The 17268-nt window shown below is 43.4% G+C and overlaps 1 protein-coding gene across 1 annotated transcript in view; it reads left to right on the forward strand.

The window, feature by feature from the left end:
* Nucleotides 1–2678: 2678 nt before the first annotated feature.
* The window catches only part of DCTN2 (dynactin subunit 2), a 54393-nt gene continuing 39803 nt past the window's right edge, over nt 2679–17268 (forward strand). The window contains exons 1-2 of the mRNA XM_075851987.1: nt 2679–2939; nt 9685–9753. Of these exons, the coding sequence (XP_075708102.1) occupies nt 2904–2939; nt 9685–9753 (105 nt within the window). The 5' untranslated portion in view covers nt 2679–2903. The remainder of the gene's footprint in view (nt 2940–9684; nt 9754–17268) is intronic.

Consider the following 17268-nt stretch of genomic DNA (forward strand, 5'->3'; position numbering starts at 1 on the left):
GCTGATGGTAATTTCACTGTGAGTGGGGGGCTGGTGGTCATGTTACTGTGAGTGGTGGGCAGGTGGTCATTTTACTGTGAGTGGGGGCTGATGGTCATTTTACTGAGTGGTGGGCTGGTGGTCATTTTACTGTGAGTGGTGGGCTGGTGGTCAATTTACTGTGAGTGGTGGGCTGGTGGTCATTTTACTGTGAGTGGGGGGCTGATGGTCATTTTACTGTGAGTGGTGGGCTGGTGGTCATTTTATTGTGAGTGGTGGGCTGGTGGTCATTTTACTGTGAGTGGTGGGCAGGTGGTCATTTTACTGTGAGTGGGGAGCTGATGGTCATTTTACTGTGAGTGGGGGGCTGATGGTCATTTTACTGTGAGTGGGGGACTGATGGTCATTTTACTGTGAGTGGGGGGCTGATGGTCATTTTACTGTTAGTGGGGGGCTGATGGTCATTTTACTGTCAGTGGGGGATGATGGTCGTTTTACTGTGAGTTGGGGGGCTGATGGTCATTTTACTGTTTGTGGGGGCTGATGGTCATTTTACTGTGAGTGGGGGGCTGATGGTCATTTTACTGTGAGTGGGGCTACTGGCCATTTTACTGTGAGTGGGGGCTGATGGTCATTTTACTGTGAGTGGGGGTCTGATGGTCATTTTACTGTGAGTGGGGGGCTGATGGTCATTTTACTGTGAAGTGGGGGGCTGGTTGTCATTTTACTGTGAAGTGGGCTGATGGCCATTTTACTGTGAGTGGGGGGCTGATTGTCTTCAAGTGTTTTTTCCTCTGACCTCCCATTGAAATTGATGAGGCAGAAAAAACTTGCGCCGCTCATTTGAAGTGCTTTTTTGCCTGTGTTTTTTGCATTAGCTTCAACAGCTTAAAAAACCCTGCAGGCAAACACAAAAAAAAAAAAGCGTCAAATAACGCTGTCAAATCAAAATCTGCCTCAAAATTCATGCAGATTTTTTTGCCTTAAAAAAAGTGTGAACATATCCAAAGTGTAGTGCATGTTTTTAGCTGTTTTTTTCTTACTTTTTCTAAACAATTTTTGGTGGGGGTGCTCTGAGGAAATAGTTTTTTTTTTAGGGCTGCCTCAAGTCTGAAAAGGATGGGAAACTCTGGTATAGCGTATGAAACGACAGTCTTAGGGCTTATTTACACGAGCGTGTTAAACGTCCGTGTGTCGGCCGTTGAAACAGCTGCTGTCCCACGGACCTATGTAATTCAATGTGGCCGTTCAGACAGCCATTGTTTCAACGGACCGTGTGAAGGGTCCGTGCGAAAATAGGACATGTTCGCTCTTTTCGCGCATCACGCATCCCTCCATAGACTCTCAACTATGGGGGATGCGTGACATCGCGTCCCGCAGTGCTGAGCACGGATGCACTTCGGACGTGAAAAACTGCAGTTTTTTACGTACGAGATGCGCAGCGTTCGTGTAAATAAGGCCTTAAAGGGATCCTGTCATCAACATCTTACCTGTTAAACTCGCCTGACCCCTCAATGGCCGCAGCTGTCCAAAGTTCGTTCCTGTTCTCTTCTCTCATGAAGTCCTCCTCTGTCCGTAAATATCGTCGTTTAAAGTCTTTGTGCCTTTTATGGTATTATTTTTCACTCTGTGACGCAGCTTCTTTATCCGGCCCACCGCCGCCCCCTGTCTGGCTAAATCTCGTTCAAAACATCGCGCATGCGTGCTACACTACCCAGCTGTAGCATGACTGTTGCCGACGAAAAGTGTGGTGGAGAGCAATACAGCACAGCAACAAACGCTTACCTCTGCACTGCTTCGTCCACCCTGCTGTCAGGAAACGGGGCCTGGATTCGGAGACGAACTGACGGTGATGACGTCAAACTGAGCGCCGAGCATGAGAACAGCATAAAAGAATGAGAACAGCAGCTTTGGTGTCTCAATGCGCAAGCGCGGGATTTCGTGTGCGGTGCAGTGAGAGGAGCTGTCAATCAAAAAGGAGGCGGAATCAACTCTGAGACGCTGGAGGAATGAAAATCTGACTTTTCTAATGAAGATTTGACTCTTTTTTGCTCATTTGCATACGGCGTGGGACCACTGAAAAACGGAATACTAAAGCTACAGAGCTTACTTAGAACATATTTATAGGTTAGATAACAATGATTTTTCACCCACTTTCACCAGGTATTGCTGGCTTTATAGCTAAAATGCTGGTGACAGGTTCCCTTTAATAAATTTCCCCTTTGTACTTACCTTACAAATCCCCTGCTGCTCCTGTGCCCACAGTTCCCCCGCCAGTCTTTGTGTGTCCCAAAACATGACGGCGGTAACAATGGTAAGACGTAAATAAAGACCTGTGGGGGGGCATCGGCACAGGTGTGGCGGAGGATTGGGGGAGATTTAATATTATTATTGGGGCACCATTTGCAAGGTTCATCAGTCTTTCCCCCAGCCTGCACCAGATTCATCAACAGGGCGCAACTTTGAAGTCATGATCACTTTTTTGGGCCAAAACAATGTGACTCAAATGATTTTTTTGTATGAATTTATGTAACATTTTGATACATTTTCCACATTGTCTTTTGTTGTTTTGTTCTAACAGGGATGGATAAGTGCTTATTTATCTTCGGTTCTGTGAAAAGACCAGTGGGCACGCCTTTACAAGCAAGGGACGCTCTAAACTACATCTCCCAGCAAGCATCGCGCCGTCTGATGGGATTCTCGAATAGTTCTCTCGCGAGATTTTACCCTGCCGGTATTTGGTCCTCAGTAACGGCTCCGGCCGCTCTCCCCGGGGCTTTCCGTTGTTTTGCGCCTTTTGAACTGGTCCCCCCGAAAAATTATTGTGGATAAAGAGCCCGGTGTGTCTGTTGTTGCTGCACAGAGTCCGTGTCATCCTCCCTCACAGTGAGCCGCGCCCTCCTGTCAGCGTATACACAGCAGACATGGCCGATCCCAAGTACGCCGACCTGCCGGGCATCGTGAGTAACCAGAGCCGGGGCCTGATTGGTGTAGTCCGTGTGCTGGTTGGTGTATGTTATGTCTGCATTGCATTGGGCGCTGCCCTCTGTGCTGGCAGATCAGCTGCTGTGTGCCAGTATCAGTGCCCATGTCCCTGGCATACATGCTGCCCAGTAGCAGTATATGACGTGTATGATTCTTTTCTGCAACGCCTATATCCCATATTATACTTGTAGTTCCATAACATCTGGCTATAAGCCTTCTAGATTTGCATGCAGTAGAAAGTGGCCGGTAAGACTAAGGCCATGTTCACACGTTGAGGATAGGCGAATCTGAAAGAATCCGCGGCAGAAATCCGAAACGAACTCGTGGATTTCCGTTACAGATGTGTCTGCGGATCCACACACGGAAGAGCCCCATCGTAATTCAATGCTAATCGGCGGCTTTTCTTTTCTGGATAATGAACATTTTTTCCACTGCGTGTGAATGGGGTTAGGCGATGTTCACACAACCGTCCTATCCCGAGGAAAAATGCGACATTTAATTGGCCGAGTACTCGCAGCATTAATCCAAGTCTGAGCCCCAGATTTCTGCCGTAGTTTTGCAATAAAAACAGGTGTTTGTTTACGAAAACGATCCCCATTTAATGCGGATAATCTCTGAGGCTATCCGCGCCTAAATCCTCATCAAATCCTAGCTGGCAGATTTCATGAATTCACAGCATCTTTTAATTGGGAATGACTTTTATGGGGTACCACCACAACCATGATAACCAGGTTAGACTCTGTTGGAACTAGAATTGTGGCTTCTGATTTTAACAAAGCCATGACTGGTGTGATCAGACCTGTGCGATTTCTGGACAGTAAGAATAGCCCTGCACATTACACTATCCCTGCCATCAAAAATCCCAGAACCTGCACTGAGCGGAGAACAACGCCGCTGTAAACAGGCAGACTGTATGCATTGACATGGACCGTGCAGGGCATACTTACTGATGACAGTACAATGTGAAGGGCTGTGCCAGTGTAGAATAGCAAGATATTGTGTGCCCGGTTTCTCAAAACATTGCCTTCTACTGGACAAGGCCTTGGTAGTTAAAGGGGTTGTCCACGCACGGACAACTGATGACCTATCCTCTGGAAAGGTCATCAGTATATGATCGTGTGGGGGTCCGACACCCAGACGCCGCACGGACCGGCTGCTCCGGCTGATTCTGGGTATCTTTTGTCTGTGACGGAAGCCGATCGCTTCAGTCATGGAATAGCGACCGAGCTGCAATACTGCAACTCTGCTCCTACTCAAGTGAATAGAGGCAGAGCTGCAGCACGGACGCTATGAAGTAGTCGGAGGCATCTGCTTCCGGCTCCGAATACCGCATACCCTGCATAACATCTGGAACAGCTGATCGGTGTTGGACCCCCACCGATTATATACTGATAAGATAACTGATCCACAGAATAGGTCATTTGTTGTCAGTGCTTGGACAACCGCTCTAACCTCAATAAGGGTTTATTTAGACGGCGTGGTTCTTGCCGTGTTGTGAGAACCGCAGGTCTAAACAGGCAGAATTACCAGAAGCTTCCACGGTTTTGCCGTTTTAATGAGCTTTACCTGTGCTAGTCGCGGAACCGTGGCAATGCGCAGTAAAGTCAGTGGGTGGTTATGGCTGCTTCGCATATCTCACGTTGTCGTCTCCCCCCTTCCCCCCCCATATTGTGTGCTATTGCACTTCTTATAGACCCATTAGTGGTGTGTAGAATCTGATGAACTTTCCATGAGTTCAGTCATCGGTCATGCCACAAGTCTTGAACACTTGTTTGATCGTAGAGACGTATGTGTTGTAAATGTGTATACGCAATCATTTACGATCAATGATGAACAATAACCGTTGCACTCGATCAGAAGTGAATGTATGGTAATGAAGATTGCAGCTTGTAAACAGACCTGAAGGGTTTCCCGAGCTGATTAAAAAAAAGTGGCCAAGGACGGGGAATATAACAAAATTTAAAAAGAAGCATTATTTGCCCGACTGATCCCACAGGGTTGTAGGGCAGCTGCTTTGGTTCTCCCCGGCCCCAGTGGGTATGTGGTACAGGACTGCTGATGCTAAACACTAATGCGGGCACCTTTCCATTGATTTAGATGGGGGAAAAACAACTGCTGAAGGTGGCTTTGAGTCTGCTAACGGGGTTCGCCGGACCCCCACCTATCAGGCATATCCTGTGGATATTCCATAAATACCTAAGATGGTAATACCCTCTTATTATAATGGTATTAGGGCATCTGTCTGACGACAGATCCTCTTTATGTAAACTTGGCACAGTATTATCTTTGTTTCCAGTAAGATGAGTTGGTTCATAGCTGTAGAGAAACTTGTATGTCATTCCTGTAAATACTCCATTATTCCCCATGTGTCTTGCTGAGGCCTTCATATAATCAGGGTGCGGTCTATAGGGGATCGAAGTGCTCTGAGTGCAGTTCATTTCCCATCTGTAACGTCGTTGGATCATTTCTGACTATCTAATATATAATATTTGTATTCATTATTACTGTTCTTTGTCTAAAGAGCAATATCCCTAAAATCCATCATCCGTAATGATAAATCCTCTAGTACCACGTTGTTAGAGGTCTATTCCCTTGTTTGTGAGAAAGCTGAGCGATGACGAATATGGCGCCCCCGTTACACCGGAGATTGGGGTATTAGGCAATGTTCCCTCTAAGTCTTGGCAGCTCCTGAGCTGAGCAGTTAGGGAGCAGGGATAGACTTCATCAATGATGGGCGATCTGATGACCAAAAGTAATACCCCCAGTAAACAGTAATATAGCGACTAAATAAGAAAACTTATTTTAAATTAGTTCTAATTCTTTAAATACTAGAATATTAAAAGTACAGCAGTAGAATAGACCGTTATAAAAACTAATTATAGGCATCAATGAAAGAATCCCTCTCTTACACCACTGTCCTTGTAGATAGCGCCACACGGACCCCCTGTAGATAGCGCCACACAGCAATCCCCTTTCCCTTGTATATAGAGCTACACACCAATCCCGCTGTATATAGTGCTACACTGCCCCCCATCCCGCTGTATATACTGCCAGACAGCAACCACACCCTGTATATAGTGCTACACCGCAATCCCCCCTGTATATTACCACACAGCCCCCTCAAAGAAAAAGATTGTACTTGCCTTGCCCCATTCCCGCGACGGACGGAGTGCTACACTGCCTCTCGGGAGGGATGCATGCGCAGACCGGTTTGATGATGTGACGTCATCACGCTGGCCTGCGCAGGGAGTCTTCCCAGCGCCTAATAGGCTGCAGGCCTAACGTGGCCTGCAGCCTATAGTATTAATTTGTATCTGCTTCCTGAGGACGCACATACAAGTGAATGTGGCTGTCACTAGCACCGGAGCCCCCCCCCTGTGCTAGTGACGCCACTGCACCCGCCCATGACAGTGCGCGTGCCTTAAATTTTAGTGAGTGGGGGGACTGTGGAAGGTGCGCAGCCGCGCACCTTATAGGGAACACTGGTATCCGGTATATTAGCTGCTCAGAGCTGTAGGAAAGCTTGGTGGAAACCTTGATTTATTATTTCTTGGATTTATTATGTATGTATTTTACTTTGTTGATTAAAGTAAATAGTCGTGATTTTGCTTCAAATGTACTAAAAGATGCTTACCTTTTAACCCCCAAAGTGCCAAACATCAGAGTTGGAAAGGATGTATTCTACAAGAGTGAAAATAGATTGTGAGCCCCATTGTAGACCGGGACTGATGTGAATGGTGACAGCACTGCGAAATGTGTTGGTGCTATTTAAGCAACAAAAAATAAACAAATGAAGCTTTTTTTTTTTCCCACTCCACACCTCATAAGAAGCAATATGACAATCCGCAGTGTTTACGCTACGTGTGAACCAATAATGACTGGTTCCCTTTTAAAGTGGATCTGTCCAATATCTATGCTGCTTTGTCTTAGGGCAGCATAAAGAACTTATAGGCATGCTGATTTCAGCGGCTGTCGCTTTACTAGGTAAGGCCCCATGCATACGAACGTAAAAACGCCTGTAATTACGGGCCCATAGACTTCTATTGGCCATGGGTACCTTCCCGTAATTACGGGTGGCTACGTGTGTGCACCCGTAATTACGGGAGCGTTGCTAGGCGACGTCAGGGGATAGTCACTGTCCAGGGTGCTGAAAGAGTTAACTGATCGGCAGTAACTCTTTCAGCACCCAGGACAGTGACTACCGCTGGAGTTAATAGTATTATTACCTAGAACTCCCTGCTTCTTCCTCCAGTCCGGCCTCCCGGGATAACGTTTCATCCCATGTGACCGCTGCAGCCAATCAAAGGCTGCAACGGTCACATGGACTGCTGCGTCATCCAGGGAGGTCGGACTGGATGTCAAAAGAGGGACGCGTCACCAAGACAACGGCCGGGGTACGTATGAACTTCTTTTACTTTCAATCGCTGCGGAAACTCTGCCCGAAAGGGCTGCCCCTTCTCTCTATCCAGCACTGATAGAGAGAAGGGGCTGCCGATTAGTGCAGAGAAAACGGGTCTGTAAATATGGGTGGAATACTGGTGACAACGGTCCCGTATTTACGGGCACGGGTCCGTAAATATTGGTGGAATACGGGTCGAATACGTGTGACAAAGGACCCATATTTACGCCAGTATTTACGGGAGGAAAAAAATGTGTTCGTGTGCATGGGGCCTAAATCGTGGTAGCTTAGAAAGAATTCAGTTATTTTACCTGGGCACGCTGGAAACGATGCAGGGCTTGAGTGCGATGATATTTATATATTCATGCAGCCGAAGGCTGGGTTGCCACAGTGCAGATTTCTTGCAGATTTTGCATGCGTTTTTTTTTAAGCCAAAACCAAGAACGGAACCAAAATAAATCTATAAAAAAAGGCCTTTTAGGTCTGCTCTCCTGGATCCAATTCGGGTTTTGGTTTACAAAATGCAGTCAAAATCTGCTCTCCGGGACCCCAGCTTTAGGCCTTCTTTACATGAGCGTGGCGCATCTGGGATGTGAAAAATGGCAGTTTTTCAAGTCCGAGGTGCATTCGTGCTCTCCGCTTCGGGACGCGATATTTCGCATCCCCCATAGATGAGTCTATGGAGGGATGCGTGAAGCGTGAAAAAATAGGACATGTCCTATTTTCTCCCGGACCCTTCACACGGTCCGTTGAAACAGCGGCTGTGTGAACGGCCACATTGAATTACAAAGGTCCGTGGGATGGCCGTTGTTTCAACGGCCGTCACACGGACGTTTAACACGCTGGTGTAAATAAGGCCTTAGGGTATGTTCCCACACCGGATATGCTGCAGAAATGCTGCATTTTTTCAACACCGGATTTACCTGTGGATTTAGTGCTAAGCGCTTATTATATCAAATTATACATGCACCTATGTTTTGTTTTACTGCGTTTCCGCTGCTTAAACGCTGTACAAACTGCAATAACACTAATCTGTTGCGGAGTTTCTGCTCCCCATTCAAGTCTATGGGCCAAACACACTGCATCTCCGCACAGAATATGTAGCATAAATTGACATGCTGCAGAGTTGAAAGTCGCACAGCAGGACACTTTCCCCACAATTTTTCTGTGGTTTTTTTCCCACAGTGTGTGGCTGATATTTGCTAAAACTTATTCACTTTTCTGCTACTGTAAATGCTGTAGTGTTTCTGCACAGAATTCTGTTGCAGAAATTCCGCAGCGTTTACGCTACTTGGGAACCCAGCACAATAGGGAGAAAAGTATCAACCAGCGGCTGGAGAGCAGGGGCGTCATGAATATCATTGGACTCAAGCCTGCAAGGATAACATTAAAATTCTCCTTAACTACGGACAATTCAGAGTGTCTGTCACTCCTTTATTCTGTCCTCAGACAGTGCAGCATAAATATGACAAATCCAATATGAAACTCTGTACTCCAGCGCTGGTTCTGATGAACATCTTCTGCATGGGCAAAAGGTCTTGTGATTATAGAGGTGACGATGGAGGTCACCTTCACTTCTTGCTGGGCAGTTGTCCAAACACGTTTAGGTACTGCCAAGCAAGATCTACACATGCTCCGTGTATACAATTGGGTAAAGGGCTCCCTAATGGGTGATTGGGGGAACCTTGGTTCTCTCTGTCACCACATTATAAGTGGGTGTGGGACTTAATTTACAGCACTGCGTGATCTCGCGAGATCATGCGGTGCAGTGATTAAGTCCCACACAAACTTTACCGAAGTGTCGGGAGTGTGAATAGACATCGCGTCCTGGCTGGAGGTGATGTCTATTCACTCTCCAGACACTTCAGTACAGTTAATGTGGGTGTATGTGACAGCACAGCGAGATCACGATGTGCGGAGTACAAATGGACATGAATGGAGAGAAGTGTATGATGCTGATTGGTCACTGATTGGTCCGCGTCATACACTTCTCTCCACAACGCCCACTCGGTCAAAAGTTAAAAAAACGCCTAGTTTGGCATTAAGAAAGTAATTAGCATAAATCTAGAATTGCTCAAAAATGATCGTTTTTCAAAATAAAAATCACTTTTTTGTAATCTACATTACAGCGCCGGTCACATTATGTAGGAGATAGGGCACTTATAATCTTGTGACAGAGCCTCTTTAAAGTTGATTCCTCATAGTAAGTGGCGTATCATGGTGATGCTTTTTTTTTAAACTTTAGAACAGAGATGAAACTGTAATAAGCAGCTAGTGGATTTGGTAATCTTATTTAATTTTTTATTTTTGGCTGTTTTCAGGCTAGGAACGAGCCCGATGTATATGAAACGAGTGATTTGCCAGAAGATGATCAGGCAGAGTTTGATGCGGTAAGGAACATTTTGTGTTTATTGCAGCTTCTCCAGAACAGGGAAATAACTCCATGTTTTAGTAGCAAACTGACGAAATTTAAAGGCAAACTCCACCTTTTGTTAGCAGGTCTTGACCATTGCTCTACAGGTGATTATTGGAATATGGCTAAAGGGGGGGGGGGGATTCTTAAATGACATATAAATGAGGGAAACTTGAAGTTGAAGCGTCACTGTAGTAATGTAGTGTTTTTAATGTTTAATAGATTTGTGTATCCCATTGACGTAGGTAGAGGGGTAGCAGACAAACTATTGTGAACCCCTTCGTGTTGGATAGTCATTCATACCTTGGACACTGGACCTACATGTAAGAATTCAGTGTCCTGTTTACTTATGTGACTAAAAGAGAGTAAAAAAAGAAGACACGGCGCCACATAGTGCAAATAAAAGCGAGGTAACAAGGGAGCATCTAAATAACCAAAAAGTGCTCACCTTGGATTGTAGACACTGGTACGTGTCACAAGGGTAAGAAAGCTGCTGCCGGGTCCGTACACAAACAAACAAACAGAGTTTGCTGTCAAAAGGATAGCTATGCAGAGTAAAAATGGACAAATGGCGCTGCTATAATCATCAAAGTAACAGGCTTTAGGCAGGCATGAAATAGTAATATTTAATAACACAGAGGAGGCTACGCGTTTCAACGCCGGACCGGCGTCTTCATCAGGCTAATACAGACTATGCGATTCAAACACGTTTAAATACACACGGGGAGATGAATAACAATTAGCTGCCAAAAAAAGAAAAGAACCGCCAAAGAGGCGGGTCAAGGGTCAAAATGTTAACCCGTAAAAGGTTTAGAAACAAATTAGTAAATAAATACTTAATATATGATTCATATATGGTTAGTTAAGTACAATAAGAATAATACATTGAAGTTAATACATAGTAATAACATTATCCAGGTAAAAGAGAATATCAACATGAATATGACATCCAAAGGACTAAACATTAAAAGATAAAACAAGGGGTTGCGTAATAGAAAGAACAATCGGATACTCACGTTATCCAATACAAGGAGGAAACCAAAGGTACACGATAACGAAAACGAAGGACATCAAAAATTACGGTAACTAAGGTGAGGCGGTGTTCAAAGAGCGTCCCTGGTCTCTAGGTAACACCAAAGGTACGGTGGCCAAGTAAGGCCAAAAAGGAAATTGAAACGCATGGTGGAACGCAACATGAGAAATACGAAAACTTCCAGCGCAGAGGGGAGTAAAGTAGTGGAGCGCAACAATCAATAGACGATTGTTGCTGGAAGTTTTCGTATTTCTCATGTTGCGTTCCACCATGCGTTTTCAATTTCCTTTTTGGCCTTACTTGGCCATCGTACCTTTGGTGTTACCTAGAGACCAGGGACGCTCTTTGAACGCCGCCTCACCTTAGTTACCGTAATTTTTGATGTCCTTCGTTATCGTGTACCTTTTGGTTTCCTCCTTGTATTGGATAATGTGAGTATCCGATTGTTCTTTCTATTACGCAACCCCTTGTTTTATCTTTTAATGTTTAGTCCTTTGGATGTCATATTCATGTGGATATTCTCTTTTACCTGGATCATGTTATTACTATGTATTAACTTCAATGTATTATTCTTATTGTACTTAACTAACCATATATTAAGTATTTACTAATTTGTTTCTAAACCTTTTACGTGTTAACATTTTGACCTTTGACCCGCCTCTTTGGCGTTTCTTTTCTTTTTTTGGCAGCTAATTGTTGTTCATCTCCCCGTGTGTATTTAAACGTGTTTGAATCGCATAGTCTGTATTGGCCTGATGAAGACGCCGGTCCGGCGTTGAAACGCGTAGCCTCCTCTGTGTTATTAAATATTACTATTTCATGCCTGCCTAAAGCCTGTTACTTTGATGATTATAGCAGCGCCATTGGTCCATTTTTACTCTGCAAAGCTACTTATGTGACTGGCGTCTCTGATTTTTATATACAGCCATAATTGTTTTAGGGTGTATTCAGACACCAAGGTGCAATTAGAACTGCATTAAAAAAAAAAAAAAACGCATCAGGAAGCAGACTGTATTTTACTGCGACTTACATAGTTTGTGCGGTTGAAAAAAAACACATGTCCATCAAGTTCAACCAAGGAATGGGAAAAGGGAAGGTACAAAATTCTACACATAGGAGCTAATATTTTTTTGTTCTAGGAAATTATCTAAGCCTTTTTTAAAGCCATCTCCTGTCCCTGCTGTGACCAGCTCCTGCGGTCGGCTGTTCCATAGATTCACCGTTCTCACAGTAAAAAAGGCTTGTCGCCTCTGCAGGTTGAACCTTTTTTTTCTCCAGACGGAGGGAGTGCACCCTTGTTTTTTGAGGGGGTTTAACATGGAACAGGATTTCACCATATTTTTTGTATGTGCCATTAATATATTTATATAAGTTAATCATGTCCCCCCTTAGTCATCTCTTTTCAAGGCTAAATAGGTTTAATTCTTTCAGTCTTTCCTCATAACTTAAATTCTCCATGCCCCTTATTAGCTTTGTTGCTCTTCTTTGTAGTTTTTTCAAACTCCAGGGCATCCTTTCTATGAACTGGAGCCCAGAACTGAACTGCATATTCTAGATGAGTCCTCACTAATGCTTTGTACAGTGGTAATATTACATCCCTGTCCCGTGAGTCCATGCCTCTTTTAATACACGACAATATCCTGCTGGCCTTTGAAGCAGCTGATTGACACTGCATGCTGTTATTTAGTTTGATCTACAAGTACACCCAGATCCTTCTCAACAACAGACTCCCCTAGTGTAGCCCCCCTAGGACATATGAGGCATGCAGATTATTGGTACCCAGATGCATAACTTTACATTTATCTACATTAAACTTAATTTCCACACTGGACGCCCAAACACTTAGTTTGTTTAAATCTGCTTGCAATTCATGAACATCTTCTATAGACTGAACTATATTACATAGCTTGGTGTCATCTGCAAAAATAGAAATAGTGCTATTAATCCCATCCTCTATATCATTAATAAATAAGTTGAATAATAGTGGTCCCAACACTGAACCCTGGGGTACACCATTTATAACCGGGGACCATTCAGAGTAGGAATCATTGACCACAACTCTCTGGATACGGTCCTTGAGCCAATTCTCAATCCAATTACAAACTATACTTTCTAAACCTATAGTCCTTAATTTCCCCATTAGACGTCTGAGGGACAGTGTCAAATGCCTTTGCAAAGTCCAAAAACACTATATCCACAGCAGCCCCTCTGTCTAGGCTTCTGCTCACCTCTTCATAAAAACAAACCAGGCTGGTTTGACAACTTCTGTCCTTAGTAAAACCATGCTTATAATACTATGTGGTTGCGTTTTTTTGTTTTTTTTTTACCACAACCAGTTCGAAAAATGTAACAAACTGCAGTAAAAACTCTGTTTTCGAATGCGGTTCTAACCGCACCTCAAACGCAATGTCTGAATACATCCTTCTAGGGAAATCCCTGGTGTTGGTTACATTGGTTAAATACAAGTGAATTTAATATTTAAAGGGGAATTTCTGTAAAAATGAATACTTACCCCCTCTGTAAATTCCAAAGCTTTCAATGCTGTTCTAAAGTGAGTTTTACCCCTCTCTGAAGTGTCAGAACCTCTCCTATAAATTGCAACTGAGTATGTAAAGAAAATGAAATAGTCTAAGGCCTGGGATCTTACATCATGGTTTAGATGCGGTTATTTGCTTTGGTTTTTGTAAAATCACAGTGAAATGGTGCGGTTTTGCAAATCATGTTGCATTTGACCTGCGTCGTGAGATCCCAGCCGAACAGTATTTAAAGTTAGGTTTTGGACTATTTTGTGATGCTGATAAAGGTTGTATAGGTCATGTTTGTTAGGCTATGTTCACATCTGTGTCAGAGCTCAGTTCCAATGTTCCGTCTGAGCTTTCCGGCAAAACGGAGCCCTGACTGACAAACTGAAACCATAGGTTTCCGTTTGCATCACTTTTGATTTCAATGGTGACTGATCCGGTGCCAATGGTTTCCGTTTGTCTCCGTTGTGCAAGGGTTCCGTCGTTTTGACCGGATGAATACCGTAGTCGACTGTGTACTTGTCCTTAGCAGAAAACAAATTCATAACCTGGCTGAATTGTTATTAACACAGTTTATGATATCCCAAAGCAAAAACTACGAAAGCCAAAATTATTTCCTCATTGCCCGGTTCTGTCTTGTTTTCAACTCGATGTATTCCTGTGGACTGCAGCTTTGTGGAAATGCTAGAATCTGTGTGGGGGGTTTTACAACTTTTCTACGCAGAAAACGTTGCAAACACATTGTGGCTTTTGGGACTGTTCTGCCGTTCTCGCCACTATTCTAAAAAGGGATTGCGCCATACCACTGCAGCCCGACGCGTTTACTAAGGTTTAGGCCAGACACTGGCAGAAATCTACACCAGACACTGGCTGTCCTCTATGTCACGCAGTGGTGCATGGACAGCCAAAGAGGCGACAACTTTTGTTAAGAAGGTGTAAATTTGTTCTCTTACTTTAGCTGGTTTCTTGTTAATACAAGTCTAAATAAATTCCCCCATTTGAGTATTTTATAGTTTCTAGTAGAAATGCAAAATAAAGTATTGACTTCTCATGTAAATGTTCTGCAGGTAACCTTTTATTTTAGAACTGACGGTTTAATGGTGAAATGGCCTCCATAGTTTCAATGTTTTGGGAAATCATCCGTATATGTTTAATAATTGAGAAACTTGCACCATGATAATTGTTCCTAACACTCTCACCCTCCCTTTTTGACCACCTTGCCTGGACACTAGTTTGCACAAGTAAGATCCCTCATGCTTCTTTTTTGCATGCGATTTGTGTATTTAATAAGTGCATGCAATGGATTTTGATTTTTAATCGCAATTGATTCACCTGTAAGCGTCATAATCTTGTAAATCCATACATCATGAATTGTGTTGAAATCTTTGCTCATTTGATTGAGACCAATCATCTATTTATTTATTTTTGATCATGAAAATCATTGTGATTGATATACACATGCGGTCTTATGATGATATTGCATTGTTTGTACCAATGAGAATCTCCGACAATGACCCTGCCTTTAGTTGGGTGGAAGTTGGAGCAGATACTGGTTTCACAGACCTCACAATAGTAAGAAGAAGTAAAGCCTGCTTCCTATTCTTAAAGGGGTTGTCCGGTTTTAACAAATTAATGTAATTTTTTGTATTTAAAAGATAATTTTGAATATATACTTCATGATATATTAAGTTTTCAAAAATGTTCACTGATGTGACTGGGAGAATATGCTTCTCAGTCAGGGAATTTGTATCGAAATAAACATGTTCAGTATAAACTAGGCTAGAAGTCGTGATTTTAATTTCAGGCTTTTGGCACATTAATTTCCTGTGTGCTTTATCTCTTCTTAGTAGTAATCGGCTGAAGGATCAGAGATACAAATTACTGCACATGTTTACATAGTAGAGATCTAGGGAAGCAGGGAGTTAATAAGAGGGTACCAGGGCAGCAGCCATTCGAGTGTATAGAGGGGAAGCAGCGCTGAATTAGGGACTTCAGGGTTATGTGCTACTGAGGATCATCCTGTACACCACATAATATACACACTACTCAACATTGGAATTGTAACACCAAGATGGGCAAGCCATAAGGTTATGCAAATTGAGGAAGTAACAGGTGTCGCTAAGATCTGCAAATGATAAAAATTTTAGCACCTATCTCCATTCTGTAGCATGTGGGAGAGGCATAAAAGCCAGATTGAAAGCAAAGTTTTTTTTAGCCACATGAAACTTCAAAAATTGGATTAAGTAGTGTAGGATGATTGTGTGTCGCCTCCTGTTAGTCGACATGCCAGTTATCGCCACTTATCGCAAACTGAAAGGTACGGAATCCTTGAATGGAGAGACCTTGGTTTATCACTCCGGCAGATCGCTACGCGACTAGGCTGAGATGTCAGCAATGTTCAACGTTCCGTGTCCTGGAGGTTTGAAGAACAACGAACGGGAGTGACAAAGAGTTGCGCAGAGGCAAACCGCTGCACGGACAGATCCTCCGATTGGAAGAATGGTGCATAATCATCAATTCTGTACTGCAAGTGAAATTGGACGTAGAGAGGCAACCAGTGTCGACGCATACCATCAGAAGGCGGTTGCTTGACATTGGACTGAGAGTCAGACTTCCAGCTACATGTGTTCCATAGCACAGCAAGACTGCAATGGAGGTCTATCCTCTTCCGCAATGAGTCATGCATTTTTCTCGGACTCAACAATAGCAGGAGATTGGTCTGGAGACCACGTGGGCAACGCCATGAAGAGGCCTTCACAAGGGAATGTCACACCAGTCTTACTCCCAGGATTATCGTGTGGGGTGGCAGAATGTACGGCAGCTGGACCCCTTTAGTCTTCATTTCAGGTACACTAACCGATCCGTGTTACATTGATTTGGTAGTGGAACCAGTGGTACGGCCATTTCTCCAAAGTGTCCCAGAAGCGTTTTTCGAACGCACAATGCCAGGTCGCATGTTGCCCATGCTACTGTGAGCAGCTTGTGTGGCCTAAACGTGCAGAATAAACTTTACATAGTTTTTTCCTCCCGGGAAATGCCATAACCACAATACCCAAGTAACAATGGAGGAATCATGTTTTTTTTGGGGGTTATTTTTTTCAATTCCGCCCCACAAAGAATTGTTTTTCAGTTTCCTAGTGCATTATATGGTACTTTTAAATGGGGACATTAAAAAGTACAGCTTGAATTGCAAAAAACAAGCCTTCATATGACTGTCAACAGAAAAATTGAAACGTTATGGCATTTTGAAGGCAGAAAGTAAAAAAACAAAAATGGCTGCACGCGCCAATGGGTTGAAAACCGCATTTTGTGTGATCTTTGTTTAATATTAAAAGTAGTTTGAGAATCGAAGACATTCAAGCCTGACAAATAGAAGAAACAAATTCTTTTTATTCCATATCATTTTGATTTATGGGTTGTAATGAGTAGCAGACCGGAAAGTGACGATCTGCTTAGTGTCCTTTTTTTTATGTCAGAGAGCAGTGGCAATAATTTAAAGAAAGAAAAAAAGGGACTTTGAGAATAAAGTGACATCACCAAGGGCTTTGTGTAGAACAGTTGTTGCAGTATACAGCATGTTTTATAATGCTTTAGTCCGTCACTGTACACCGTAAAGGAAATAGCCTATGACCTGTATTGTGATCCTTCACAATAAGTTAATGCAGATCACAAATTTTGTGCATATTTTTTTGGTCGTTTTGCCTGTGCCGCAGCTTCTTTCACAAGGCTGAATTGTTCCAGTTTCTAGATGGATTTCATTATACTGCACTAATAAATTGCTAAAACCTTCATCTAAGCGCTTGTATAATGCTTGCAGCGACTAATTGTATCTGCTCGACCAACCAGCCATCGACCGTAATCTCATGTCCGTAAATACCATTTCTAACTAGGTCTACTTATAATATAATACCAAAGTGGGTTTAGATCATGATCCTCA

The sequence above is a fragment of the Rhinoderma darwinii genome, chromosome 2, assembly GCF_050947455.1.
Source record: "Rhinoderma darwinii isolate aRhiDar2 chromosome 2, aRhiDar2.hap1, whole genome shotgun sequence".
NCBI classification, from domain to species: Eukaryota; Metazoa; Chordata; class Amphibia; order Anura; family Rhinodermatidae; genus Rhinoderma; species Rhinoderma darwinii.